The sequence below is a fragment of the Zosterops lateralis genome, assembly GCF_965231275.1.
Source record: "Zosterops lateralis genome assembly, chromosome: 20".
Lineage (NCBI taxonomy): Eukaryota > Metazoa > Chordata > Aves > Passeriformes > Zosteropidae > Zosterops > Zosterops lateralis.
Window position 1 is genome coordinate 7,923,298 of NC_139780.1, and position 27,583 is coordinate 7,950,880.

At 45.4% G+C, this 27,583-nt stretch overlaps 1 protein-coding gene across 4 annotated transcripts in view; it reads right to left on the minus strand.

The window, feature by feature from the left end:
• Positions 1–27,583, minus strand: part of DAB2IP (DAB2 interacting protein) — a 158,272-nt gene that overhangs the window by 106,748 nt on the left and 23,941 nt on the right. Inside the window, exons 1-3 of one of the 4 annotated variants that reach the window (XM_083875889.1) lie at positions 8,183–8,267; positions 7,881–8,053; positions 4,769–4,872 (exon numbers count right to left, since the gene is read on the minus strand). In XM_083875889.1, the coding sequence (XP_083732015.1) occupies positions 4,769–4,837 (69 nt within the window). In that variant the 5' untranslated portion in view covers positions 4,838–4,872; positions 7,881–8,053; positions 8,183–8,267. Of the gene's footprint in view, positions 1–4,768; positions 4,873–7,880; positions 8,054–8,182; positions 8,290–20,198; positions 20,608–27,583 lie in introns of those variants that run through there. The other 3 variants (XM_083875887.1, XM_083875890.1, XM_083875888.1) reach the window with 3 other exon arrangements.

Sequence of the window (27,583 nt, forward strand, 5' to 3'; positions counted from 1 at the left end):
GTCCCATCCCCTCCTCAGTGCCCCACACCAGGGCCAGCCCTGCTCCTCCCCCAGGGAACCCTCTGTGGTCCAACCACCCCACTGGGACAACAATCAAGACCCCCCAAAAAACTACAACAGGATCACTCAGGCCTCTCTAGAGAAGTGGCCTCAGTGTGTGAATTGAATTAAGCTGCTGATGAGCCCTGATGCTCTTATTTTCTCTAAAACTGTCCTTCAGGCGGCTGCAGGCTCTGACAAAGAGACCTCCCTGGAACATACTCGGTTCAAAAAGGGAAAAAATCCATACCTTGCCTTGCTGAGCCCCTTTCAGTGAAGCAGGTCATAGCACCATGTCTTTTATCCTGTCATTCCTGTCTCCTGCTTGATGCACATCATAAATCCTCAGTGGTTTGGACTGCAGCTCTGTGCTGAAATCTGACAGTCCCTCCTATCTCTGACCATGCTGTACTCCCCAACTGGAAATTCCAGGTTTACTTACAAAAAAATTCAAGATACAAGGTCAGACTCAAAGAATTAAAAATGTCTTTACAGTCAGGTTCACTTTCCAATCCCTGTGCTAGGGAGCATTGAGTAGGGAAAAAGATTCCCTTTTTCAAAATGAATTTATCCTTCATACCTTAACTAGAATTTTTCTCATGTCTCATAAAGGACAAGCAAAAATTAAAGATCAAAAATACTCCCAGATTTATGTTAATAAGATGACTTAGAAAAATCGGGCAGAGGGCTCTAATTTAAATAACAAGCAATTAGAAATTTGACAACACGAGGTGCTGGCAGAGAAAGTAAGAAAATCAAGGCATTTCTGCCCTAGGAACAAGGACTTGGGAGTCCAGGAACCCACTTACTCATTTTCACATTACAGCATCAATTTGGAGAATATTTAATTCTCTTGAAACTGAGGAGGATTTCAGAGAGGTAATTAGGAATAGTTTAGCTGGTGGTTAACACCAGGATTGGGAATTAGAAATTAAGAAATTCGGCTCAGGACATATTTTTGGGCTTTGGAGCATGATCAAATTTAAGTCAGCTAAGTTTTTTCTCCCTCAATTTTCCCAGCTGGAAAATGAGGGTGGTAAGAACAAACCACCTTTGTGGAGAGCCTGGAAATCCATCCCCAAAGGATGTTTGAGGCACCAGCTCTGGGTGCTGGGTACCCGACAAACCCCTCTGAGGGCCAGATGAGCCCTCCTGATTTCTGCCAAGCACTACCAGGGAGACTGGAAATAACTGCAAAGGCTCCAAATGACCTCATTTTTCTTCCAATCTCTAAAATGTTCACAGCCCCAAAGCTTCCAAGCATGTCCTGTTGCAGAAGTGGTGACTGAAGTGACAGATACATTCTCCAAGTAATTTCCCTATTTCTTGCTGCCACTAACACTGGTTACCCAAAGTCAGTTGCAGCTGACAGTTTAATGATAATGGCTTTATGTTTATATATCATCTGTGATAATGTTGCTATTCTCCTTAAATTCAATCCCTACAAAAGGGGCACTTTAATGTATGCAGCCACAGACCAAAATGACAGTAATTTTCCCTTTGAGCTGCGATGGTTTAGTAAACAATTACATTTCAATTAAAGAGGGGTGATCGTGCCGAGGGAAGTGCCATTCTGCTCTCCACATAATACAGGAACATAAATTCTCCAAAGTCAAATCATTATAATATAATTTACATGACTGCTTAAAAAAAAAAAAAAATTAAAATGGAAAATAGAGTGTATTATGCACAGGCAAAAACTTGGGGGAAAAAAATCCTTCAATATCTTGTCCACAGCAGCTTGAACTGGGATCCCATTATTTAGGATTATGTTCAGTGAAGAGGAATGGCAGAAGGGCTCTTCACTTTCATCTCTCCAGGAGTTTCCATTTACTGCCATTAGTATTTAATACTTCATTTATCAAGGATTAAAACCAGGATAGATGGAGGAATGCTGTAAGAGTAGCTTATGATGGATCACTGCAAATTCAGCTGTGTACTGAGCCCAAACAGGCAAGAAAATTGCAGGAAAACAAGTTCCTGTTACAAGGAGAAGAAAACCTGTGTTTTGGTGTGGTTTGGGGGATTTTTTGAGCCAATGTGGCTTCAACCAGAAGCAGCACTGAAGTGTTTCTGGTGCTCCTGGAAAGCAAACCATAAGGGCTGGAGAAAGAAATCCTAAATTCTGTCTAGTAAAATACAGAATACAGATGTTTCCTCAAGTTTTTTGGCAATTCGGACTTTGCTTGGCCTGGGATATTTTCCTAGAAAACGAAGTAAATCAGGCTCTAACAGAAGGAGTCAATAGATGGCAGTGCTTGATGGGATGGGAGCGAGTACTCCCAGTGAGCCTCAGCAAATCCTCCCCTGCACCACCTCCCTGCAAGGTGGTCACAGGGAGGGATTTCACTGGCACTCAGCAGACTTTCCCAGCTTCTGGCCCCTGAGCTTGATAAAATACCCCACAGATTTCAGATTAAACCCATCTCACACCTCGAGCTACTGGGATTCTCTCTGGCTTCTCCTAAAAGCCAGACTTTAGGCACGGCCATGGAGAAGGGACACAGTGATGTCTCCAGCCCTGCAGCATCACCAGGGCTGCCAGGTGCCCACCGGAAGTGGAGACTTAAATTTGAACACTTGTCTCTGAGAGCAGGCTCAGGACAAGGGACCTCAGCTCAGGGACCACTTGAGTTGGAGCCTCGAATTTCTCATTCTGCATCAGCTCATACAGAGCTCTGAGAGCACAGAAGTGAAGGAAGGGATTTACATGGAAAATAACTCTTGTACAGCCTGAGATAACCAGGACTAGAGGAGATTTTTCCAAGTTTAAGAAGCTTCATTAAAAATTTCTTTTAGGAGAAAGGGTAAGAACAGTTAAGTCACATATGAAGATATAGAAATCTTAAGAGTTGATTTTCAAGGTTTATATTCCATAATTCAAAAACTACCAGGAGCTCTTGTTTTCAAAAACCACAATGTCCAATTATCTGTAACCTGCCTGGCAGATTTCTGTATGGGAAAGGAACTCCCAAGGGAAGTTCCCAAATTTCCAACCTAGTTTGCTCTAGTTCTGAAATGAAAGAAAGCAACTGGGAGTGCAATACTGCCAAAATAGCTGAATCCAATGGCTCCTGAGCTTCCCAGGCCCTTGGAGACTCAGCAGCAGAAGGATGGAGATGTCAGGGAAGAACAATCAGCTGTAAAATATGAAAAGCTTACAATTTCCAAACCTACAACAGCAGGCCCAAAAGTAATAATCCCATTACCACTAAACTAAGGCACTAATTACTATTCCCAATGGCTGGAGTGGACTGACTGCTAATGTTCCTCTGGTTAATGAAGGAAGGTGAGGGAGAATATATTTCTAAAGTCAGACATCTGCTGAAGGCTGGGCAGCAGCACCAACTGTACCTAATGAAGCCATTCATATTAATGCAGTGACACTCGGAGGGGGAGCAGGGGAGAAATGAGATGAGGGTGGATTTGAACTCAGAGAAGACAAATGTCATGTATTACCAGTGTGATGGCTGCCCTTATTGAATCCACACTGAGTAACAGAGCTGCTCAAAGTAAGGAACTGCATCCCACATCAGCTGTTCCACCACCAGGGGCTGACCTGCTCAAAGCTGGAATAGCTTCTCTAAAAACCAAAAAGCAGGACATATGCCACTGGAAAGGAATAAATTATTTTCTTTGACTGCAGGGACACTAAGAAAAATATTCCCAAATTCTCTGTCTTATGAAGAATCCAGATTTTCCCCTCATGTTTTGCTATTTTCACCAACCAGAAGCGGTTGTTTAAGGTTCAAGGACATTCATTCACTGAGATCTGTGGGTTCTGATGGCTGGAAGAACAATTTGTAGAACTAAAATAAACTCCTTGTCCAAACTGCTAATCATGACTCATTCACCAGTGTAAATGTTCTCAGGTGAACTGGGTGTGCTCAGATTTTTTTTTTTTTTTTTTTTCAGATTGCACCATTGTCCTCCCTTTGAAATTCTGGTTCTGCCTCCCTGAGTTTGGTAAGCAGCAGCTGAGTCTGTAAAGAAGGTGTGGCCTGCAGAGAAAACCTGCATGGAGCAAACCTGCTGCAAGACCATTTGTGACTTCCCTGAATAAAAATAGCTGTGTGCAAGGAGAGCCAGCCCAGGCAGCTGATGTGTGCAGGGAGTGAGGAGGGGAGTCTGTGCTCACACTGTGCTGACACTGGGCAGTGACAGCCACGGTTCAGCACTGACAGATCCCATTCCTGGGGTCCCTGTCCCTCCCTGTCAGCGGACACAGCAGTGCCAAGACCACTGTTAGTCATGTTAGAACAACCAGTGACATCTCAAAGCACAGGGATTGAAGCCATGGCAAACGTGGATGGCTCCCCCAGGCTCCTGCTGGGACAGGATCCCAGCTCTGGGCAATCTCAGCTTGGCAGGCGTCCCGTCACTTAATGACAGGTTCCTCTAGAGGAGATTTTCTCTCTGTAGGAGTGTGAGCACACACTGTACAGCTGCAGACAGCTAAATGCACCCAGGAATCACTGCACCAGCACTCACCAGGGAAACCTCTCCAGGAAAGTGTCCCAAGTGAGGCTGCAGACTCCATCAAACCCTACTGCTCTACCAGGACACATCTGACAGCCGCCTGTTGCTAACAGCATCTACCAGCACCCCAATCTCCTACAAACACCCGATTTCACAGGCAGCACTTCTCCTCTCAGACTGAACAGGTTCTTTTCCCCCCTTAGCAGTCCCCCAGGAGCCCAGAGCACTGCTGGGGAGGGCAGACACTGACCGTGACCCGGAAAGGCGTGGTGGCCGCGGGCTCCATGCTGGGGTTCTTCTCCGAGATGCCGCTGGGCATGGTGCGCCTCTGCCCGCACCGCTCCGGGGGGGACTCTGCGGGCACACAGAACAGGGCACAGTCACAAACACACCCAGCAGTGCAGGGACAGCACAGGGACAGCACAGGAATGCCAGCAGCCCGTGCAAAATGTGGCATCTCCCCCCGAGGTGTCCTCGCCAACGACCCCACGGATCCCACTCGCGTTGCCCCTGGAACAACATTCCACCAGCAAGACTTTCACCTTCAACAATTAGCATTTTTTTATACAACTGTAAGCTTCAGATAATGCCTGACAGGTTGGCATTATCATTATTTCCAGTCTGCAGATGAGTAAACAGGAGCTGTATTGAGATGAGTGAGAATTATATGCAAAGTACAGATCCGTGCACTGGTGGATTTGATCCTCCTCGGGGAAACTGCTAATGGGGTTAGAGGCACAGGATGCTTAAGTTACCTCACTAATTCCTCTAGCAATTTGCTTTGGAACCAGGAAAAAAATCATTAAATCCTGCTTTTGCTAAAGTATAAAATGAGGATAGGAATACTTACCTCCTTCCCCATTGGCAAGGAAGGGAGGGGGCTGAAAAGGTAAAAATTAACAGCTTTGCTCAACACTGAGGAGATTTAGAAAGATGTTAGGACAGGTCAGGTACAGCATTGTAAGGTGGTGTGTCCTCAGTTCACAAACTCTCTTTGGAAGCACCACGGAACTCAGAAAACCAGATTTATTTCCAAGCTGCCATTCAGTGATGCTCAGACCCTGTAACAAGCTTCCCTTCCCAAAACCATTGCAGAGTCCTCCTTAGCCAAGCATTTCCATGGAAGTTGTCTCCTCAGCACAGCCCTGCCCTTATCAAAGCCTGACTGTAAAAACAACCAACACCAGCAATTCCACCCAACCATTCCCGAGATGTGCCTTAAACTATCCCAAAAGAGCAGATTGAGATTCCAGCCATGGACAGGATGAGGTGCTGGCTCAGTGACACCTTCCTTGGTTGCTGCATAAGCTGTGTGAAACTCAGCCAGCCCAGCCCAGCAGCTGACTGCCTTCCCAACTCCCAGCCAAGCCTTCAAATAGCTGGGGCACTTTCTCTGCAGAAAGCTGCACTTTGAATCTCAAGTAGTAAAATCCTTTGGTGTCATCTCCTCTCAGAAGATTCAGGCTCCTACCCCATTCCTTTGAGCTTTCTTTTGTTTTTTGGACTGTCATAAAGAAACTACTTGATTACAGCATTTTGAAAGTGAGCCTGAGATGACAACTGAAGAAGCTGCTTTGCATTTTCTTAATGACCGGAAAAATCAACATTGTTTAAAGCATTTCTCACACACCTGGCTGGAAAACAGGAATGATGGCATTACGTGAAAAGCAGCTACAAGAAATTACTTTCACCATGTGCTCCCCAGCCCCAAACACTGCTCAGCACTGAGGGAAAGCACCTGTATGGGGGTAACAGCCCCCCAGATTAGCTTCTTACTTCATCATTAAAATATACCCCAAGCAGAGCCTGCAAACACATCAGTGTGAACACAGAGCTGGCTTAGCACCTAAACCCTCCTGTAATTATTAAACTTATAGTTCATGGAATGTTTGGAGTCAAATCTCCATTTTAGCTTCGTTTAAGCACTGTGGGTTTCACTGCAGGAGAAACAGGTTACAAAACCCTCTGTAAGAAACCAGAAATAACCAAAAGGAGGGGTGGGTGTGAGTGTTGGGGGGGGGGAGGATGTGGGGGGAGCTGTTTGTTTTAAAGGTTAATAAAAATAGCTTACAGGTAAATTAGTAACTCCAGGAATGTACAGCAGAGCAGCTTCACATGTTGAACAGTATGAATATATAAAGGTTTAAGTGCCCTTTTTTCTCCTTCAGGGCTGGAGGCACCATGTCAGGCTGGGTCACTGTGCCCAGGGCCTGGCATCAGCCACGCTGCCACAGCAAGCCCAGGGCCATGGAAAAGGGCACTGTAAGCCAGTCATAAAAACACTCCACAGCCACTGGAGACTGAGAAAGAAATGTCTTCATTTGCAGCAGAAGGTATTTGGGTTAGGCACTGGAAACAGTCCCATTTGCCATGGACAGTTACACACTGGAACTGATGGTGCAGAGAGGGAGAGCTGTCCCTGCCCAGCGAGGCTCAGGGACAATGAGCTCCCTTCCCTCCCCTCCCCTCTCCTGGGGCAGACAGACACCAGACACCTCCTGAAACTCCTTCCAGCCTTATTTGCTGCGATTTCTGTCAAATTTGCCCACTTATACATAAAATAAGCAAGCTACAAGAGATCAGATTCAGTGTTTGATTTCAGCCTTTTCTTCCCAGCCTGTCCTGAACTTCCATTCCTGTCTGGACAGACTTGGTGGCAGTTCTGAGTCACCTCTCCATAGCACAGAGGGCCCAGGGCTCATCCACATTATACAACACAGGAGAGAGAAACAAACAGCAGGGCTTCCTGCTTTTCCAAATATTTACAGAAGGCTGCAGTGTTTTGGTTTTCCCCCTGTGCAGAGTAGGATCTTCAAAGAGGAACTTCCTTGAAATTATCCAGCCCCTGAAAGCTCTCCCAGGTTATCCCCACACAGCTGGGCCAATACATTGTTGGCTGTGGAAGGCACCAGGAGGTTTTTTAGTTGAACATATCCCACTGTCAAAAGGACACACAAGCACTGCAAACACTGCACATTAATTTAGGACCTCGGGCTTATGAGTATTCCTGAAACTCTTTCTGTACAGTAATAAACACATTTAGTTTGTTAACTAATTCAAGACATTGGAACTGAGAGAATAATTAATCCTCACTCCACTCTTCCATGCCTGTTTTTCATGCTGTGGAATGGTTATGGAGCAGCACAGCAATCCCCCAAAGGCTCCAGGGCAGCAGCAGAACAGGCTGTGAGCAGCTCCTGGCACCCAAACTCTTGTTTAAGCCACCCAACATCATCATCTCCTTCGACTCCACTTCCCAGACACTGCTCCAAGCAGGTTGTTATGTGTAACAAACACACAAACAACTGTTCCTACTGTTTACTTTTCACTTCACAAGTGAGGTGTTCTTCCATTTGCATTACCTGCTCCTGTGAATCCCAACTAGTCCAAGAGATCATCAGGATTACGCTCTCATTACGGAGAATAAAATACATCAACTCCTGTTTGTTCATCTCTCCTCACACTCCCCCCTTTCACACAATTCCAGGGATCAGCCAGTGGAAGAGACGGGGTGAACAAAAGCAAAGCGAGGCCGCTGGAAGGAATAACAAGCAGGCAAATTGATCTCCTGATAAGAACCTGCTCAGCTCCGAACAAGAGAGGCAGGTCCAAGCTGAGCGCTGGGAGAGAAGTCAGAGAGGAGGAAGCATCTCCCCGAACTCACCAGAAGGAAGCCGTGCTGGTGAGCAGCGCTCATTCCATGGCACTGGGAACGAGCCGGGAGAAGGGAGAGGAGGAGAGGTGATGACTTCATCAGAGGCAGCGAGAAGGAGAAGAATGACTGGAATGCCCGAGCAGGCAGCAGCAGCAGCAGGAGCGCCGGTTCTGCTCCCACCGCCGGGACCTGCCTGTGGATAGGAGACTTTGCAGCACAATAAAACTTCTCCAGATGGTCTGGAGGTGATGTAGGGAACTGAGAGCTCTCCAGCACCAAGAGAAAGGTGGTGCAGGCAGCCCTGGAGGGGTCAGGCTGCTCCAGCTCCTCCCTGTCCTGCCCCACCGGGCACTGCCCGACGTGGCAGGTGCCCCAGCGCTGCCAGGGTGGAGTTTCTGTGAAACCAGAGGGAACAGGAATTACCGGTCTCCTGCTCGAACAATTACAGGCCGTGAATTAATTTTATTGCTTAATGAATTTAGGTGTTATTCCTCTAATTTCTGCATTATCTAATAAGTCTTTATTAGAAACCCAAGAGGAGGCAGGGTGACAGTGATTTAACGTGGCTCACGGTGGCGTTTATAAATTAAGAACAATCCCTGGAGAACAGGTGTCTGTGTGATTCCACATCCTCAGGAGGGGCTGCAGAAAAATCTACATTTCAGACAGCTTTGGGTGGCCACAGGAGTCCAGGAGAAAAGATGGATCTTTAGTTTGAATCCAAATGGGGATTTGGAAGGGAATAGAGGCGCTTTTAGGAAGTGGAACAGACAATGACAGAAAATAATAAACACTGAGCTGAGCCAACTTTCCCCTTCACAAGGCGTGAAGGACTTGGAGTGGGGAGCAGAGATGCCAAAATGTCTGATTTGCAGTGAGAAAGAAGCTGTGAGAAGCCATGGAAGCCTTTCCTGCTCCCATCAGCTGCCCAGGGCCACCTTTGGGGTTCAGTTACCTGCAGAAGTGTTTATTGGAATGGATCACCCACAGCTAATTCCAGCCATTTCCTCACAGCAATGTTAGAACCGGACAAAATTAATTAAAAGCCAAACCTTTATTAGGCAATAAAATAGACTTTCAAATGAAAATGGTCATGAAGCAGAAGTTGAGGGCAGATGCTGGTGCCCTGTGAACGAGCAGACTCCTCTGAAAGCAAAGCTAATGAACACAGAGAGGGTGTTCTCCAGGCTAAGGAAAGTCATGTCACCCCCACTTCTTACATTAGAATAAAATTATTTGGTTTTGCATCTTAGAATCTCTGGTTTAAACATTCATAAACTTCCAGAAAGCCCAGCAATCCCCCTGGCTGTACCCACAACTCTTCCACATCAGAATCACTGATTTATTCTCCACTCATTTCATGCTCCAAGCAGAAATAGTTGCACATTTTCTCATGCTCTCATGACCTTTCCAGACAATTAAGGACACTGTTTACAGAACTACAGCTTGTAAAAACTCCTCTCCCTTATCTAACTGTTTACATACAGAACAAAAAAATAAATTGGGATCATTACTTGCCTTCTGGGCAACACAAAATAATTTGAATTAAACAGCTGAGTCTATCCCTGTTAATGCTCCCACAGGGATACACCAAACTGGTCCAGCTCCTTACCAGCACCTCTGTTTCCCCCACAGGTGACTTCAGTGTCACAAAAGCACCACATTCAGTGTGTCTCTGGTAACTGTGCCCCTGGCTAAAAGCAGAAAAAAGGCACCTGAAGCACCACTTTGAGCCACAAAATTCTCTGCAGCTCCAAGAACGGTGGCTGGGATAGTTGTGTGCACTGAAGAGCCTTGTTAGAAGTACAGAAGTACAGAAGGCTGGAGTACAGAAAACAAATCCCAGAAAACATCAGAACACACTGGTTCCCTCAGCTAAAATCTGTTACCATCTTCTCTCAAAGTGGCACTAAGAACTCCTGAAAGAAGAGCTTTTTCTGTGTTAAATAATGATTTGGAGTGACACTGACCTTTGCCACGGCACGCTGTGCACTCTAATGGATCTCCCCTCATCTCTTGTCAGGTTGCTGGATATCATGGATTTAATATTCCTCATCCTGCTCCTGAGCCAGTGCTATTAATGGCTCTTGAATCTAGTACTGAAAAAAGCTCTGCTATTTTTCTGAGTACTTGATATGTGTCTATTCCTCAATTTTCTCTATTACCTAGTAAGAGAACTCTTCTCCCAGCAGCTGCCACGGTGCTTTTTGATGTGTGCAAGCAGCAAAGACTCTTCTCCTGACTTTCTGCGGGCTCTGGCTGCCTGCTGCTGCAGCCCCCTCTCTCCTGGGGAGCTCAGGTGGGATTTCCATCCCCCGAAGGAGGGAGAAGCTCAGCGCCCTCCCCAGCAGCGGGATGTGTGTTCCAGCCGCGATCCCAGAGCCTCACTAGGTGGAGCTGGAGGCTCTTGGCTGGCCAAGCGCTCCCAGCCTGACCCAGCTGCGGTGCTGGGAATTCTCCAGCGGGGCTTTGATGGGGCACCTGATGGTCAGTGGAGTTAAGAGCGTTTTCCCTGCACTTTCCCAGCTCTTTCCCTGCTGTGGAGCCATCCCAGCACAGCAAGACAGACACCCAGGGCAAGTCCTGCCTCCCAGAAATCCAGGGGGAACGCATCCTTTATCTGAGGAGACAGATTAAATTTGTCAAGGAAAAATCCCTCTCCAAGGGCAAAAGGAAAAGAAGAGAATAGCACTAATGGGAAAGGAAAGCTGAGGTAATTCTCACTGTGAGGGGTCTGAAAACACAGCAACTTCTGAGTGCTACAAGATCAGATCCATGTGCACAGCTGCAGGTCCCCAGGTGCCAGGGATGGAATATAAGGCATCCAGAAAATGACCCTCCCTTTCTAAAGATAAACAGCAAACCATGCTGACTGAGCAGCCTATAGTACAAACTCCATTTTACTGTCTGGTATTTCTGAACTAGATATGTGTATATATATTTGGTGTTTTTATTCTTTCTTTATTAGTCTCTGAAATAAAATATGTATGATATTTATCTTCCTCTGCTATGATATCCACAGGCCAAATTCCTCCTCTGCTAACGGCATATCATTAGGAGCCTTTTCTCCAGGGTGAAACTGAAATCAAGCTCAGACTTAAAAAATACATCAGCAAAAACTGAAATTCTGTCCTGGTTGGGGGCCAGATGGTGGTGACTGCCAATACCCTGGTTAAAGTGGAAAGGATGATAAAGTGAAGTGGAACATCGGCTTCCTCCCATGTGATGATAAAGACAAGCAACACGGAGTGTGGAGAACAAGGAGTCAGCTCTGGGGAGATTTAAATTAGGCTCATCCATCATGCTGAACCTTCCTGCAAAGATTCTGCTCTGTCACCACGCACTTTCTTGCAGCACTTTATCCACAGAGGCAATCTGAGGGCAAGGAGAAACTTCCATACTCTGCAATTCCTGTCCCTGTCACTGCAGGTGTCCCCTGGACACACCGCCCAGGACAGGACTTGGGGGCTTTCCCCCAGCACTGACCTGGACAGCTGAGCTGACCAGGCCAGAACAGCTCCCTTCACATGAAACACCCTGAGGAGAAATGAAAACTTCACACAGTTAATTCCCAGGCCATTTTTCCAGCCGTGCATGGTGGCTGCTTGAACAGGTTTGTACTGGTAAAATGCAAATTAAATAAATAAATACTTCATTTATAAGCATGATTCATCAGAGGTTTCATCTTCTACAGCAAAGAAACAGATGTTCTATTGATGGCACTTCATTAGAGAGATAAATGGGGTCACACACGTATCTCTGTTCACATCCATCTGCATAATAGACCAAACATTAAGATTTGAATTTCACATGGTGCATGTGGCTCTCAGAGCAGCCTCAGAGAGTCTCAATGCCCAGAGCCAGCTCACCCACCTCAGATTGCCTCAATAGCCAAGGAAATTGAACTCTGCGCAGGAAAGCAGAAGGCTGGGATTTAACACTGGCTATTTAGGAGACCGTTTCACTGGAAGAACAATTCAGTGGATTTTAAGTAGTGGATGGCAGAGATTTTTGGTACCCACTAAAATACAGTATTCGTCATGAGGAAGCAACTCAAAGCAGCAGTGACAGCAAAGTCTGGGACCACTGTCCCCCCTCCAGTTCAAGTCAGGGAGGGTTAGGACTGGGGACAAGGTTAGGGATAGCTGAGAGGGGTTTTCTCTTTTCCAAACATTAATGCAGGAGGCCTCAGAGTTCCCCTAGCAAACAGAAACAAGTCTCCTGCACATTATATTATATTATATTATATTATATTATATTATATTATATTATATTATATTATATTATATTATATTCATATATTAATATGCATTAATAGAAGATAATGCTCATAAAATGAGTGTTGTGTTTTCCACAGATGCTGTGCCTTTGCTGTGTGTGGATGTGAGTGTCAGGCACAGCAGCTCTGCACACCTGGGCAATGCACCCCTGTGCCCAAAACACTGCTGAGAATCCATCCCTGCTCACTGCTGTTCCCCATCCATCTCTGCTCTGCCTGCTCAGACTCTCTTAGCAATTGTTTCACTATTAGAAATTGTGGAATGTAAATCCTAATTTATTGTGACTGATCCTTTTATTTCCTCTGGGGGTGGGTGGGTATTTCTGCTCCTCTCCCACAAACCTGCTCTGCAAACACTCGCAGGTGGCAGCTGCACACACTCACTCTGCAGTTTTCAAGCAAACAACACCAGTGCCAAGGAGAGACAAAAACCATTTAAAACCAGTCGTGTTTTCACTTTCCAGCCTATTTTTGAAACAGGAGGGAGCAGGGGAATGTTCTTACCTACACCAACACTGACATTTGCTTTTTCCATCTTAAAAAATATTGTGCCAGATCTGTGTTGGAATTTCTCCCTCCACTAATGCCCTGCAGTCACTCCAAGGAGCAAATGGACACTTGAACAGCAACCCTGCAACCCTGCAGAACAATTCAGCAATTTAGTGACCAACATTCACCCTCCTGGGGAGGTTAATGCACCCCAACCCACTCTCTAAAATTTTGTTTTGGTGTTCACCCAGATTTTAGCTGATCCTAGAAGCAGAGTTATGTAAATGAACACCAAATGTTCTCACTTCAAACGCACCAGCCCCATCAAAATGTGTTCTTGTCTAAGGGTATAAAGGTAATAATTGGTAACCTTTGACTGCTAAAAATGTAAAGGGAAAATATCTTTCATTTAAAACATGCTCGTTTGGTTACCATGGACACTGCTTAATCATGAAGGATGACTATTACTTGTTCCTATAGAAACCAAGAAGCTTAAGAAGCATCCTGTAATTTAACTGCAGACGCCAAATTTTACACCAGTCCACCTATTACCACATTTGGGTACTTAAGAACAAGCCCAGGCTTGATCTCTGGCTCTAAAAGAAATTCAGTGATGCAGAAATGCTGTAAGAAACCAAAAAGATGAGCACATAAGGTACAAAAGAAACTTGCACTTCAACATAAATTGGTTTCTTCAAAAGGAAACATTAAGTGCTCAGCATCTGAGGATTTCTCTTTCGGTGCAATTGTTAATGAAGCAAAACTTTGGTCGTCTTTATTCTTGTCAGTGAAGTCCATACAATTGCAGAGCATGTTTTTCCTCCAATTGAATGCTTCAATGCTCAACTTAAGATGAACTTGTGAAGCAGTGTGAGAGCCTGGGATTCCTAATGAGCCCCCGGGAGCTGCTCGTGGTCCCAGCCTGGTCTCCAAACCAGACCTACAATAAAAACATGCCCCTCATGCAAGGAAAACACCAATAGACAGCACAAACCTGCAAAATCCAGGCCATGCATTGCTCTAACCAGTCTTTTAGAGTTTATGCTTATTAGTAAAACCACAGCACTTGTCTGGCATTGCTCATCACCTCAAAGCTTTACCCTCAGCACCAAAGAAACATTAGTCAGAATCTCTCTCCTCTGTAGGTCCGGGGGAGAAAAGCTTCCAGAAATTACCTGTGGCTGACACTGCTCCTTGACCCTCACTGGCTCTAGATGGGGAATGGATTCACAGTTCTTAAAAATCCATATTTTTCCATTCTCTGATTCCCAAAGGGGCCTGAGGGAACTCAGGGTAAAAGCCTGACCCCGAGGCTGCACAAACCAGTGCCAGGAGTTGGGAGTTCTGGGGCTTGTGCAGCTTTTTTCACAAGCATATACACAAACACACAAACAATTAGTGTCCGAGTCTAAAATATTCTCTGGGGTGTTGCAAAGGAAAGCAAAGTACCCTCAGTAGTGACTGAGCTGAAAAAAGCAAAACTGATAAAGCCCAAATGAGAACGTTCCCTGACCCAGCTCGTTCCCATCTCTATTGAGAGCAGAGTGAATTAAAGGATTAGAGAGTGCCTTCAGTGCAATAACTTAGGGGATTAGTGGCACACTAGAAGACCTTCAAGGGAAATACAGGTTTAAAAGCTTTAAAAGGCAGCTCTGTGTCTAAATTGTTTGGACTGCCACAGCTGTAAGGAGACAAACTTACTCTAATACATGAGTGATCATGAAAAGTCTGCTGAAACCCCTCGAAGCATGTTTTTGAAAGCAATTCTAGTTTGGACTCAGACCAGGGTTTTTAACCTCTTTCTCATTTAGTACCTATGGCTTGTAGATAAAAGCTCATTCCACATTACTCAAGAGCCAATCTGTATTTAATTCCTTTCAGAGCAGTCAGGCCCTCTCAGGAACCCTGTCAGGGGAAAAGGAGGGGACTACCAGGAGGAGAGGGCTGGAAACAGAGATAAAGGAAAAGATGAGCAAAAAGTGACAGTGCTCCTCAGAGATTCCCACTGGGGTTTCCCAGGGGAACTTTTACAACTTGATTCCTTTTTGATCTCGTAGGAATTTCTCACAGAGAGCAGCACTCCCTGAGTGTGGATGTTCCTGCATTTCTGACGTGTCTGGAGGAGGTGGGGCAGGTCAGGGTTTGCTGTAGGAGCAGAGGGAGTTGAGGCACTGCTGCCACTTCGCTCCTGCTGAAGGGTCAGTCCAGTAAATTTGCCTGCAATAAATTCACTCTAAATTTTTGCTTATTAAAGGGATTCTGAGACTTAAGCATTGTTTAATATCAAAACAATTCCAGAATTCCTCCATCACGCACCACTTCCCAAGTCATTAAATTTAGTCTCGATTTTTACTAGACAATGAAGCATTGAACAAACACAGCAAAGTCTCAGCTGGAGCACTGGTGCTAAAAATAGCACAGCTGCCAGTGAATATTTCCTATAAACAGCACAGCTTTAAACATTTTGCATATCTTTTCTATGGGCATCTGTCAGCCATGCTGTTAAAATTTCAATGAAAGACTGAAAGACTTCTGTGGTGAAACAGAAAATGCCACAAAAGAGACTTGAAAAACAAAGCAGTGATCATTAAAAAGTGCAAAGCAGGAAGGTCTCCTTTTCCTGGCATTTAAAAGACACCACCCTTGGAAACAGAAAAAAAACCAAGCCTGTTGCTAATATTTATTACTGGGCTCCTCATTTGCCTGCTCACAGCCCTTAAAGAAAAACAAAGTCCTGCAGAGATGGAAAGGGAGAAATTCCACCTGGAATTCCTTTAACGTGCTGCAGAACAGATTTTCAGCTAGTAAAGATTAGTGAGAGGTGAGTGCAATTTCAGTTGGCTTTAAATATAATAAAACCTCCTTAGTTGTTATGTCACTCTGGGACGTGCTGGGACAATTTTCCCTTGTCCCAAGCGAGTGCCTTAACCTCCAAGGTATTGATTATTTGGGTATAAGCTGATCTCTCATTTATCACTTAAAGGGTTTTGATTTCATCAAACAGAGAAAGAAAGACTAAATTCCAGCTGTTTCCAACAGATGTGTATCTGAATAGCCTGTGCTGAGAAAAAAACCCAGCCTGACCTTGGCCTCCCAGCTCAGTGTTCGGTGCACTGAAATTCTGGGTTTTGCTGAAGATCAGTCGGTTTTCTCTTCACAGCAGCCATCAAAGGAAAGGAAGAAGAAAGCCTGTTTAATAAAAATCCTTTTCATAAAACACCTTGAAAAGCATCTGTGATAAACAGAACACAGAGCAAGACATTTATGTCCGAGGCTGACAGAGGCAGAAGGATCAGGAGCACTAAACCTTCAAGATCAGGAACTCCAATGTTCTCAGATTCTCAGGGCTTTGATGCCAACTGATTGCCTGCAGAGTTTTACACAAGAAAGCCCTGAAGCCAAAGCTGCATTTGCCTCAGAGATGGGACTGTGAATGCAGCACCGTGAGCGGTTTCTATCAGCAAAGAGAATTTTCAAACCACTTCCCACTGACCCCAATTCCTTCATCCATGAGTAAGGAGAAGCAGAGAGAGATCCTGATGAGAGCCACGGACCCAAGTGCAGCCACAAGCAGGTGCTGCTGTCACTGAAAATTCTCCTTCTCCCCTCTCTGCCTCCCAAGTACCTTCCACTACATCAGATGGATCACTTGGGAGCAATTATAATTACTGCCATGATTCCTCCTGCAGTCCCACACATCTCTGAGCTGAACAGATGGTCCAGGGGTTCTGCAGGTAGCTTTTTTATCTAACTAATGTTTACTTGCAGCATGTCCTGACTCTCTGTGGAGAGCAGAGCTGGGGGTTTCAGGCACTGTCCTCATTCCAGCAGAGATTACCAGAGCAGTGAAGCCTGTCTGTTTTACCCACTCTCAAACAGCCATGGTTTAAACGTGCTGGAGACAGGATCCCATCAGCCTCCTCAGAGCTGCCTTCCCCTCCTCACCAGTGTCACTGTTCAGATATTCCAGCCTGGGCCTCCCAGAGGGGCAGAGTGACAAAGATGCTGAAATGTGATGGATGTGTTAAAGGCACCAGGGCTGACCAGAGAGCTCCAGAACAGAGGATGCCATCACATGAACCATTGAACAAGCTGCTGTCACTGCCAACAGCTCCAAGTCCTGGACATTTTTTTTGCACACTGCAGCAGACTGGCTCCATCTGGAGTCCCAACACAAAGCTCTCCCCTCCTTCCCTCAGATGCTTGCACAGAAAATGCACACTCTGCTCCCTTTGCCCAGCTGAAAGTACCACAGCAGCTCTTTCCTGAGGGAGTGGCTCTCTCTGTACCTCAGGAAGCAAAACCCATTTCCCAAACTGAGTCTCAGCCCTCCCAGAGCTGTGCAAGCTGTAACTCCAGCCTGACTTTTCCTGCTGTTCCTGGGGCAGATGGATCCATCCCTCCATCCCTACCCAGGGCTGGCAGCAGCAGCAGTGTCAGAAGGGCAGGTGTGGGTGGGTGGCATTGCCACTGGGGGGAGAGTGGGCTGTGGCAGTAGATAAATACATGTTTTCAAACACAGCTCTGTGTGTTCAGAGCCTGCTGGATATAAACAGAGGGGCTGGAAGAGGCTCACAGCAAAGGCAGCACCTCAGACTCCTGGATGCTCCAGCCTCAGCAGCAGGCATCCATCATCCAGGATGGATGGAGCACAGGGAACAGGGGACAGGGATCCTGTGCCAGCAGAGATCTCCTCCTCCCTGGTCAATGTGTAAGGATTGCCCCACCTCCAGCAGGCTCCCTGTCCAGAAACATCTGCTGAAGTGACATCCCTCGGAAAAGATCAACTTGCAGGTATCAGTGCTCCTCCAGCAGAGCCACAGGCTCACCTGAGCCCTGTGGGGATCTTGGCAAAGGGTCCAGAGACTGCAGAGTGCAAAAACTGCCAAGAGGATGTCTGGGAAACACACACGTGGCAAAGCAGACATTGCCAATTCCTGTGAAGTAACTTCAATCCGCCTGAATTTATGGCAGCCTCCCACTAAGGATTCCTGATCTCTGAGAATCCCAGCCAGAGACAGCAAACTCCACTGAGGATCAGCCTTTGAGGGGGCTCTCAGCTGCCTCCTTCCTCCAGACTTGCAGGGTTTAAATTCAACATTACATCACCCCCCAAAACCTAGAACCTCCCTCTGATTTTTGCGTTTTCCACAGCCCCCGGACGCCTACAGCTCATCAATCTTCCAGAGGGAACAAATCTGTTAAGGAAAGTATTCCTGCTGCATTATTCCAGCACTTCCATCACCCTGCCCAGCCTGGACCTGCTGTGTGGCCTGGCTGTGTGACACCACCACTGCACAACAAAAACAGATCAAAATAAAGAGAAAATTCTCATCCGGCTTTGCAAATCCCTGTCAGATTTACAGATAAGAGGAGCTCAGCTAGTGCTGAGAGTCAGGAATCCCAGAGACAACTCAAAATACTCCAGGAGAGATCAACAGCAACAAGATTTCAGCTGGTTCAAATCCAATTTCTTACAAACTTTCGGGCTGATTCCCATTTCCATCAAATCTGCCTGTATATTCCTCGTGTTCCTGACAAATGATGCCATTAAGTTCACATTAGGTTACCTAAACGAAACTAAACACATTTAGTTTGTCACATTAACTGAAATGACAGTAAAATATTTTGGTTTTACACAGCACACAAATAAAGAGGGAAAGAGAACTGGGACGTGTTTGGGAGTTTACAAACACTCCTCCCTGACAGGCAAAACAACAACAAAAAAAACCATGCAAAGAAAACCACTGTCTGCTTAAAGGAAAAGCTGAAGCTCAGGGACTGATTTAGCTTCCTATTGTTTTCTCAGCTATGATTCAAAATCCTTAAAATTGTCCCGAGTGCCAGGAAAAGAGGAAAGAGGACATTGCACTGAGCCAAATCTTGCAGTGCTACAGTTGAGTTTAAAATCTGCTTCATAAATCAGAATTAACTGCAGTGAGACAAGTCCAAGCCTGGATTTGCATAGACACCTGATTGATGTAAAGTTGCGTTTGTGCTTTTTATTCACACAATAACAAAAAAAAAAAAAAAGGGGAATTATTTACAGTTAATGGCTTTGATTAGGCTCACAGCATGATAAGTATACCAGGACTGCCAGACTGGAGGGCAAACACAACTCTCCCCTCCTTTCTGAAAAAAATCAATAGGAAAAGACTCACATACTCCCACTTTTTGGCTGCTTTAACAACAGGGAAAAGAACCAATAAACAGTTATTTCACAGTAGAAGAGAAAGGCAGAATAGCTTGTTTTAAAAATGCAACTGGGTCAGTTGCTGCCTCCAGTAGAAGGAATGGGCTGCCTGTGCCCTACAGAAACATCCCTCAGTGGGTCTCCCTCCTGCTGATGAGGACAAATAGGCCCTTTTAGAGCAGGACTTTTAAAAGTGCAAAGTGGTTTGGGGCTTCAAGTCCCACAGGTTTCTGCAGTGCCTGGGGAGCAGAATCTTTAGGCTCTTTGGAAAATCCTACCCCTAAACTGATCTCAGCTTTGTCATCTCAACCCCCGGTGACACTCGGCCCACGAAGAGGTTCCACCAATACATCTCTGCCAAGAGACTCCACTTCCAAAGCTCTGCAAGCATCGATTAGGCCTCCAAACATCTCGGAGAAGCAGCTCCCTTAGTGACAGAGCAAAGCTGAGCCGGGGTTAGTGGGGAAGCCGGGGTTAGTGACACCATGTGGGGTTAGAGGTGACACTGCACAGGGTTAGAGGTGACACCATGCGGGGTTTAGAGGTGATACCACACGGGGTTAGTGACACTGCATGGGGTCAGAGGTGACACTGCATGGGGTCAGAGGTGACACTCACGAGGTTAGAGGTGACACCACCTGGGGTTAGAGGTGACACTGCACGGGGTTAGTGACACTGCACGGGGTTAGTGACACCTCACAGGGTTAGAGGTGACACCGCATGGGGTTAGAGGTGACACCAGGGTTTAGAGGTGACACCGCACGGGGTTAGAGGTGACACCACACGGGGTTAGAGGTGACACTCACGGGGTTAGTGACACCTCACAGGGTTAGAGGTGACACCTCACAGGGTCAGAGGTGACACCGCCCGGGGTCAGAGGTGACACCAGGGGTCAGAGGTGACACCAGGGGTCAGAGCAGCCCCCTGGCCCCAGCCCCTCGCACACTGACCTTGTGCAGACCCGAGCCGCTCCCGGGGCGCGGGGCCGGTGCCCCTCCTGGCCCGCCCCATCCTCCCCTCCCCAGGCGCTACCTGGCAGCGGCAATTAAAGAGCTCGCAATTACCCCTGCTGAGCCTGTTCCGGCTGCGGGATCGGCTGCGCTGTCTCTGAAGTCGTGACCTCCGGAGCAGTCGGTAGTAGTAGGACGGTCTCCCAGAAGTTTTCCTGCTGTTCATGGACATTTTTGGGTCTATTTTACACACACATGCAGGCACAAGTTCGCTTCTCCCCTCTGGCACAGGAGTAAAACAGTCCCGGCGTATTAATGAACTGGAGGGTGGTTCTTTGGAGTGGAAAAAGGGAGAGGGGGGAAGAGGAACTCTTCACTTGACACATTTAAAAAGAAAAACAACGAGAAGAAAACATAAAAGAGAGAGAGAGGGGGGAAAAAAAGCAGGCGGCACCGGAGTGCATGTCTCAGCTGGGGGAGATAAACTGTGCTAACAAATCCTGCCCCCAAAAAGATAAGGCTGCTGGAGTAGGAATAGGAAGTCAGAGTTGGCCTGGGCTCCTGAAACGGGAAGCATAGGCTGGAAGAAATCCTGGAGTGGATAATTCCAGGACAGACGGCACCCTCTGGTCCAAGTGTCCGGGCCGGAGGAGCTGCGGCTCTGCTGCAGGAGGGATGGGGAAAGGCTGCGCTGGGGAGGGGGATAATCATTTCCTGGCCATGGGACACATGTTAATAATCATCATGGAGCAAAAGCCCCGGAAAATAAAGTGAAATTTGAGAGGGGAAAACTTTAATTAGAAGTTGAATGAACAGAGCTCCAGACTCTCCTGGAGGCCCATTTCCTTTCAACATTCAAACTGAGTTATAGCACATCCCACAAATTAGAGAAAGGGCCTATTTACCATTTGAGTCCTGATGGCAGCGAAGATTCTGCCTCTGGCTCATGTTGCTCCATAAAATTACATTTCAATGGGCAGAATTAACACTTTAAGCCGTGGAAGAAAATAAAATAATATATATATTAAACAGATAAAAAATTTTACTCCACATTTACTATTTCAAAAGGTCAGAAATGAATTGTCTTCAATCCTGTGGCTAAGCTCCTTCCCTTGCTGGCACAAAAATGACTCTGAAGGAAGAGTGACAGAAAACATTTCAGAGACCCAGAATGGTGGCCAAGGATTGAACATGTGGCTGCTGTTTCTCCCAGGCTGGCAGGTAACAGAGAAACCTCATCCGAGTGGGATGAGCTGCAAAACAACATCTGCACAATAACTCTCTGTGTTGTGTCCTCGGTTTGTCATTTTTCCCAGCCTTCTGTGCAAATTTATCTTGGTGGTGTCTTATGACCAGACAGGGCTTGGCTGTGGATGAGCCCCATTCCCCCAGCAGCAGCTTCCCTGGAAAGTTTCCCTGGATTATCCTGTGTTGAACAAGAGGCAGAAACTGCTCCAATTCAGCAGCTGCATCAGGACAGGAGTCCCTTCCCCAGCACCAACCATCCTCCCTGATTTTAGGATTTCACACCTTTCCACAGTCACAGAAAACACCCCAACGTGTTTTCCTGTTCCCACCGAGAAGTGAACCCAGGCTGTGTGAACCCAGCCGAGGAAAAGCCAAGACTTCCCTGCAGTCCATGCCTGGTTTTGAGGCCACACGTCAGGAATTCAGCTTTCAGGCGGTGCAGGAATGAGCACTCGGGAGGGCAAAGACAAGTTCAGGTCAAGGAGGCAGATCCCAGCTGGACAGAGGAGGCTCCCTGGTCCAGGAGGGGGATGCTCTGCACCCCCAGCAAAGCCCTGCACAACGGGAAAACCTCCACCAACTGCACATCTGCTCCTTCTCCTCAGCCAGAGTAATCTGCCCTTTCATATTTGGGTACATAAAAAAATATAAAAATACAGGGACAACTCCAGCTGTTTTCCAGATGAGCAGAGACTCATCCTGTGCAGCTGATTTAATTCCCAAGTGGAGCTGAGAACATCCAGAGCACAGTGATGGCAAAGGCTGAAAATACTGAGGTTTGGTTAAAGATGTGCTGCAGACGAGAACCCAAATATTCAGGTGTCTCTCTGCAATTTTGTGTCATAATAGCTGGGATGAAAGCTCCAAAGAGAGTCTGATGCAATTATGCTTTTATCACTAGAAATGTCTTTAAAACAGCCTACCCAATTTACTTTTGTCATTCCCAATTGCAAAAAAAAAAAAAAAAAAAAAAAAAAAAAAAAGAAAAAGGCACTGATGGAAATGAAAGTTTAAACAAAACCATTTTAAAAGTTCACCCAAATTTAGATGATCTGAAAGGGAAAGGTTTGATTTTGTTTAACTGGAGCCAGGTGATTCACACTCAGAGTTCTGGGGATTTGGCACAGGAGAGTGCTCCTCAAGCTCTGGGGGAATGTGAGGTGGGAATCCTCAGGATTTTTATTTTTAATCAGCCTGGTACCTTCAGAAACACTCATATCACAAAAAGTTAATGAGGAACTATAAACTGCATGACAAGAGAAAGCAGCCCTATACAAAAGCATAAATAAATGGATGGGAGTTGTGTTCCAGTTTTGCCACCTTGGCTCTGTCCCTCTCACTTAACACCATTTTTGAAGGATTTAACTTCAGATGCTACAGAGCAGCAGGAAAATGAACAACCCACCTGGAGGGCTGTGACTGGGCTGGACCTTTCCAATTAATCCAACACTGCTCTGTTTTCTTCTTTATTACTTTTTTTCTCTTTTTGAAAGCCACACCCTGACACAAATGCTCTGTGTGCAGCAGAATCTGCCATTCACAACTGTGGGATTATGAACTGCTTGGGAGAAAAGCTGACAGCACCAAATCTCTAAAATAACACATCCCAGACTGGCTGCTCCCTCCAAAAGGCAGCTGGATGAGCTCAGTTATGGAGCTCTGCTGGATCTTTCAGGAAGAAGAGCAATTGGAGATTAATGTAGCAGTGATTTTTGGGGTGTTAACTCCTCCTCCTCAGCACCGAACACAAACCTAACCCATGGAATTAAATACAATTAAATACCAAATTGTGGTATTAAATACAATTAAATGTGTACAATTAATGTGTACAATTAAATGCCAAACTGTGGTAAAATACCCAATCTGGGGCATTGCTGGGCTTTAGCAGAAAACTCAGCACCCAGGGATGACCCTCTGCTGTTACCCTGCCCTTAAACCTTCCTAAACCCACATCCCTCAGAATTTATGGCAAGGAACTTGAATTCTTTACTTTGAAGGTGAAGGTTTCCCTGCTCTGTCAGTGGGGTCCAGCCAGCCCCAGAGCCCTGATTTGGACAGGCCTGAGGATGCCCTGACTTGTTCACACACAGAATTCATGGCTCTGAATTCAGGCTCCCTCTGAGACAGCAGCTTCAGGGGTTTCATTTCAGTTTCCCAGACTTCTTTCATAAAGAAGTGAAGTTTTCAAAATTTAAACTTAAACAACAAAAAGCACCCCCAAACTTTAGCCAACCAAACAATAAGTTTTGGCTCAGCCAGCAGAGAGGAGTGGTGGGTATCAGTTTAATTTCTAATTTGCATTAGGCCAATGAACTGCAGACAGATCCTCAAGAAATAAAATATAAATAAATAAAATTGAATAAAAATCAGACTGCAAGCCCAATTTCCCTGTCACATACAACCCCTCTGTGCCTGAAGAACGATCATGCTCCTCCTGAAATCCGAGGGAAAAGGAGCAAGGGAAAAATCTGTGCAAACTATCTCTTTTACACCCAAGAGAAAGAGTGTTTGTTTCTGTCAGTGCTCCCAGACACTCTCAGCTGTGCCCTCCTGAGTTTGCTCACAGCTCCATGGCAGACTCCAGCCCAGCCACTCCCAGCCTGGAACATTTCCAGACTTTTTACCCCGAGGCTCCCAGGGATTCATCAGCTCACAAGCAGAGCAGGCAGGAAGGTAATTTCCTTTGTGTGAGGATGACTTAACTTTCAATTCAGCTCTACCAACACCAAAATCTTCAGTGAACTTTTTTGTTTGAAGACTTATGAAGTTTCATACACACAATTAAAGTAAACTAGTTCTTTATAATATTTTAACAGCACATGATGATTATTTTAAGAGTGCACATAGGCAAAGCAGTTTTCTTACTACCTGAGACAGAATGTAGCAGCTTCTTGAGAGCCTTTCAACCAAATGGTTCATAGACTGGAGATCAAAATGAAAATGAGCATTTACTTTAAATTTAGGCAGAGAATTCACTGCTCTCCATTTATTGATCAGTGTCATAGCTACCACAACACTATGGATTACTCTTGCTGTGTGTATGGGGATGAAATCCAAATGTAAATGAAAAGCCATCATTACACAGAGCCCTGCACCCCTTATCCCTGCCCAAAGGGTAAATGGAGCTTCCCCACTTCCCTGAGACAACTCCCTCAGGATGAAGAAGTATTAAACATAATCATCTTTTTTTTTCCTACAGCATCTTTTGTCCACTAAAGCTTAGCTGCTTCTGCAAATATTTGGTCAGTTTAATCTACTTAAAACTCATAAAATTCCTCTTTTTCACTCAGGTAAAAAAAAAATTAAAAAAAATATCCCGGAATGTGCCCAGTATTAAGTAGGAAAGTCAGTTATTTGCTTCTAATAAATAATGCCCTGATTTTAAGAAAGAGTCGTAACATATTTTTAAAATGTGAATAAAAGAATGTCTCAGATACCACTATCCAAAAAGGAAGTAAGGGAAAAGACACCTCCAATTCCCAACACTTCCTGCCCACTTCCCAGCAGAACAATAGAGCCAAAGAACATCAGCCTCTCACATCACTCAGCTTTCAGCGAGCTGAAGGAGACCAAAACAAAATCAACTTCACTTGCTCTGCTGACACTGAACACTCCACTCAGGTACACTGGTTTATGACCTGACTGGTAATGATGCCAATAAAATTTACAAAGTCAAAATCCATCTAAAGATTTATGCTAAATTTCCACAGACCTAATGAAGCGATTAAACACATGGAGGGCAATGCAAATGGAAGAAGGATCAAACATCCTGTGCCTCAGAGCAGTCTGCTCCTTTCACCAGGAGGAAAAACCCAGGAGTGTGAAGTCTCCACTGTAGGGCAGAAATTCCAAACTAAAAAGAAAAATTTTGTATAAATCCCTAAATCAAACAAAGCCCCTCAGACATAACTGGGAGCTGCACAACACTTCCCAGCACTGTGTCTTCCACAATGAGCTGCTGGCAGGAAATATTTGTTTAAGCAGGATTATTCTTCCCAAATATTACTAAAATAAAATGTTAGCAGTGATTCATTGAGTGATTAATGGAATAACTTCAGCTCTGGGTTTCCCAGGATCCCCCATTTCCTTCTCCAAGACAAAACTCAAGGCAGTTCTCTGCCATGACCCTGGAGGGGCTCAAAAGAGACCTCAAGATCTCATCTGGTCCAACCTTCAGTGGGAAGGGAGCCCAGATGATGATCTTTACCTTCCTATCTGCACATTTAAATAAATAAAACCCACATCACCTCTAGGTTAGCAATCTAATTATTAGATGTAATAACAAATTATTGTAATGAACCACATAAAATCTGCATTGACCTTGATCAAAATATTCATACAACAAAATAAATTAACTCCTAAAAATATTTATACTTTTTATTTAATCAGTAAACTCGCTGTTGTGTTGCTGCAGGGAAGGAGTTGATGTAAGTCTGGCATCACTGCCTTCCTGTGCCAGATTTATGGGTTATTATTAGCAGAAGGCTCAGCTATTTATTGTGGGCTCTGTTACAGTGGTCAGGGAAAACACCATGAACCTTGCAGAAAGCTCCTGCAGGGCATCACTTTCCTTGTCTGCGTGGAATCCGAGTCTGTTCTAGCCCAAGGTGGGGGGAAGAGAAGGTTTTACAGGTGCTGCAGAGCCCAGGAACTCCTGTGTGCACAGGGAACTTCTCCCAGTGTCAGGAATGCCGTGGCCCCAGGGAAGAGCAGCCTCCCCTCCCCTCCCTCCCCTCCTGATGCCATCTGGACACCTGAGGCTCCCCCTCAGCAGAAATCAGCTCTTGGGGTGTTTAATCTCATGGCAACATCCACTGACAGCAGTATCTCTGCTGGCAAGTGAAATGAAAGATTAACTTGATTACACATGCTATGTAAAACTTATTTCCTGATTAATTAATAGATTAGGCACTTCCAATTCATGTTTAAATGGCTGATAATGATCTCACACTCATATAACAAATCACTGATTTATATACACACAATCTAAACTTCATTTTTCATGTGACAGATTATTTTCTTCCTCTCCTTGCCACATAATTTGCAAACTCCACTGCAAATATAGTTGCTCGTTTCACTTGCTTTTTGGCATCAGATGACTCATCCAAGGAATATTTTGGCAGGAATGATCTTTAGCCATCTTCCTTATCAGGCTGACATGACAGAGTAGCACAGAAAACACCCTCTGTTTTGAAAGAATTCCCTGTTAACAAGTTGAAAAATGAAAATGTTTTTAAAGAGGGCTTTACAAAAGTGACTGGAAATCCTGCAATCAGTTTTTAAATACCATTGTGAGGGTGGTTTATTTAAATTTACGTTTTTCCTTCTGGCACAACAACACAGGGTTGCCCTGAGAGATGTCATTGTCTGAGTGCAGCTGATTGCAAAACGTGGAGAGCCTTCTTCAAACAACAGAAATATGACAAACCCTCCAAGAGCAAAGCAAGGGCTGGGATGTTTTGAAGTGTGGAAGCTCAGGGCACCAACACCTCCAGCTCCTGAGCTCTCCTGAGCCAGGATCCAGCACTGGGAATTCCCACCGGCTGGGTCTTCACCTGCCCTGAGCAGGGAACTGGGTGATGATCTGATAAAGGACACTCCAAATAAAAATAATAGAAAATATCTAGCAAGGTACACAGTCCCCAGTAATGCTTCTCTATGGCAGCATCAGCTCAAATTGGTTTTTTTTCTGCTTATCTTCCGACTTTTTCATACAGAACTTCCACTCACAAGTGTATGGAGTCTATATGTTCCCATTCCACTAATACACCCATTATATTTTTAGAGAGAAAAACTACTAAAAAACCCTCTTCCTACTGAATTTATATCCCTTTTTCTTCTAATATACTCCTTTTTCCTGGATTTACAAATCTAACTCTTTCCTTTGGGCCCCTGCAAAGGCCCAGCCAACAGCAGCTTGTCTTCACACCCTCAGAAATCCACGTGGCAGCAGCCCTGGATGAGCTGGCTCACAGGGTTTGTACAATTCATTAGTAAAAATGCCACAGTGCTGCAAAAAAGGCAAAGTTTGTCTGTTTGGTGTTTTATCTAAGACAGTTGGGTGGCCCTAAAGCAATTTTGGGAGGAGACACAAAGAGTAATTTATTGATACAGCTCATGCTTGGTGATGAATGGCCTTGCAGGAATCATCCTCCCATGTCCTTCTTCTCCACCCTAGAACAGAACTCGGTTGTTGACCCTCCCAACAGGGACATCTGAGGTGAACTCTGTGAAAAGAGAAGAAGACCAGG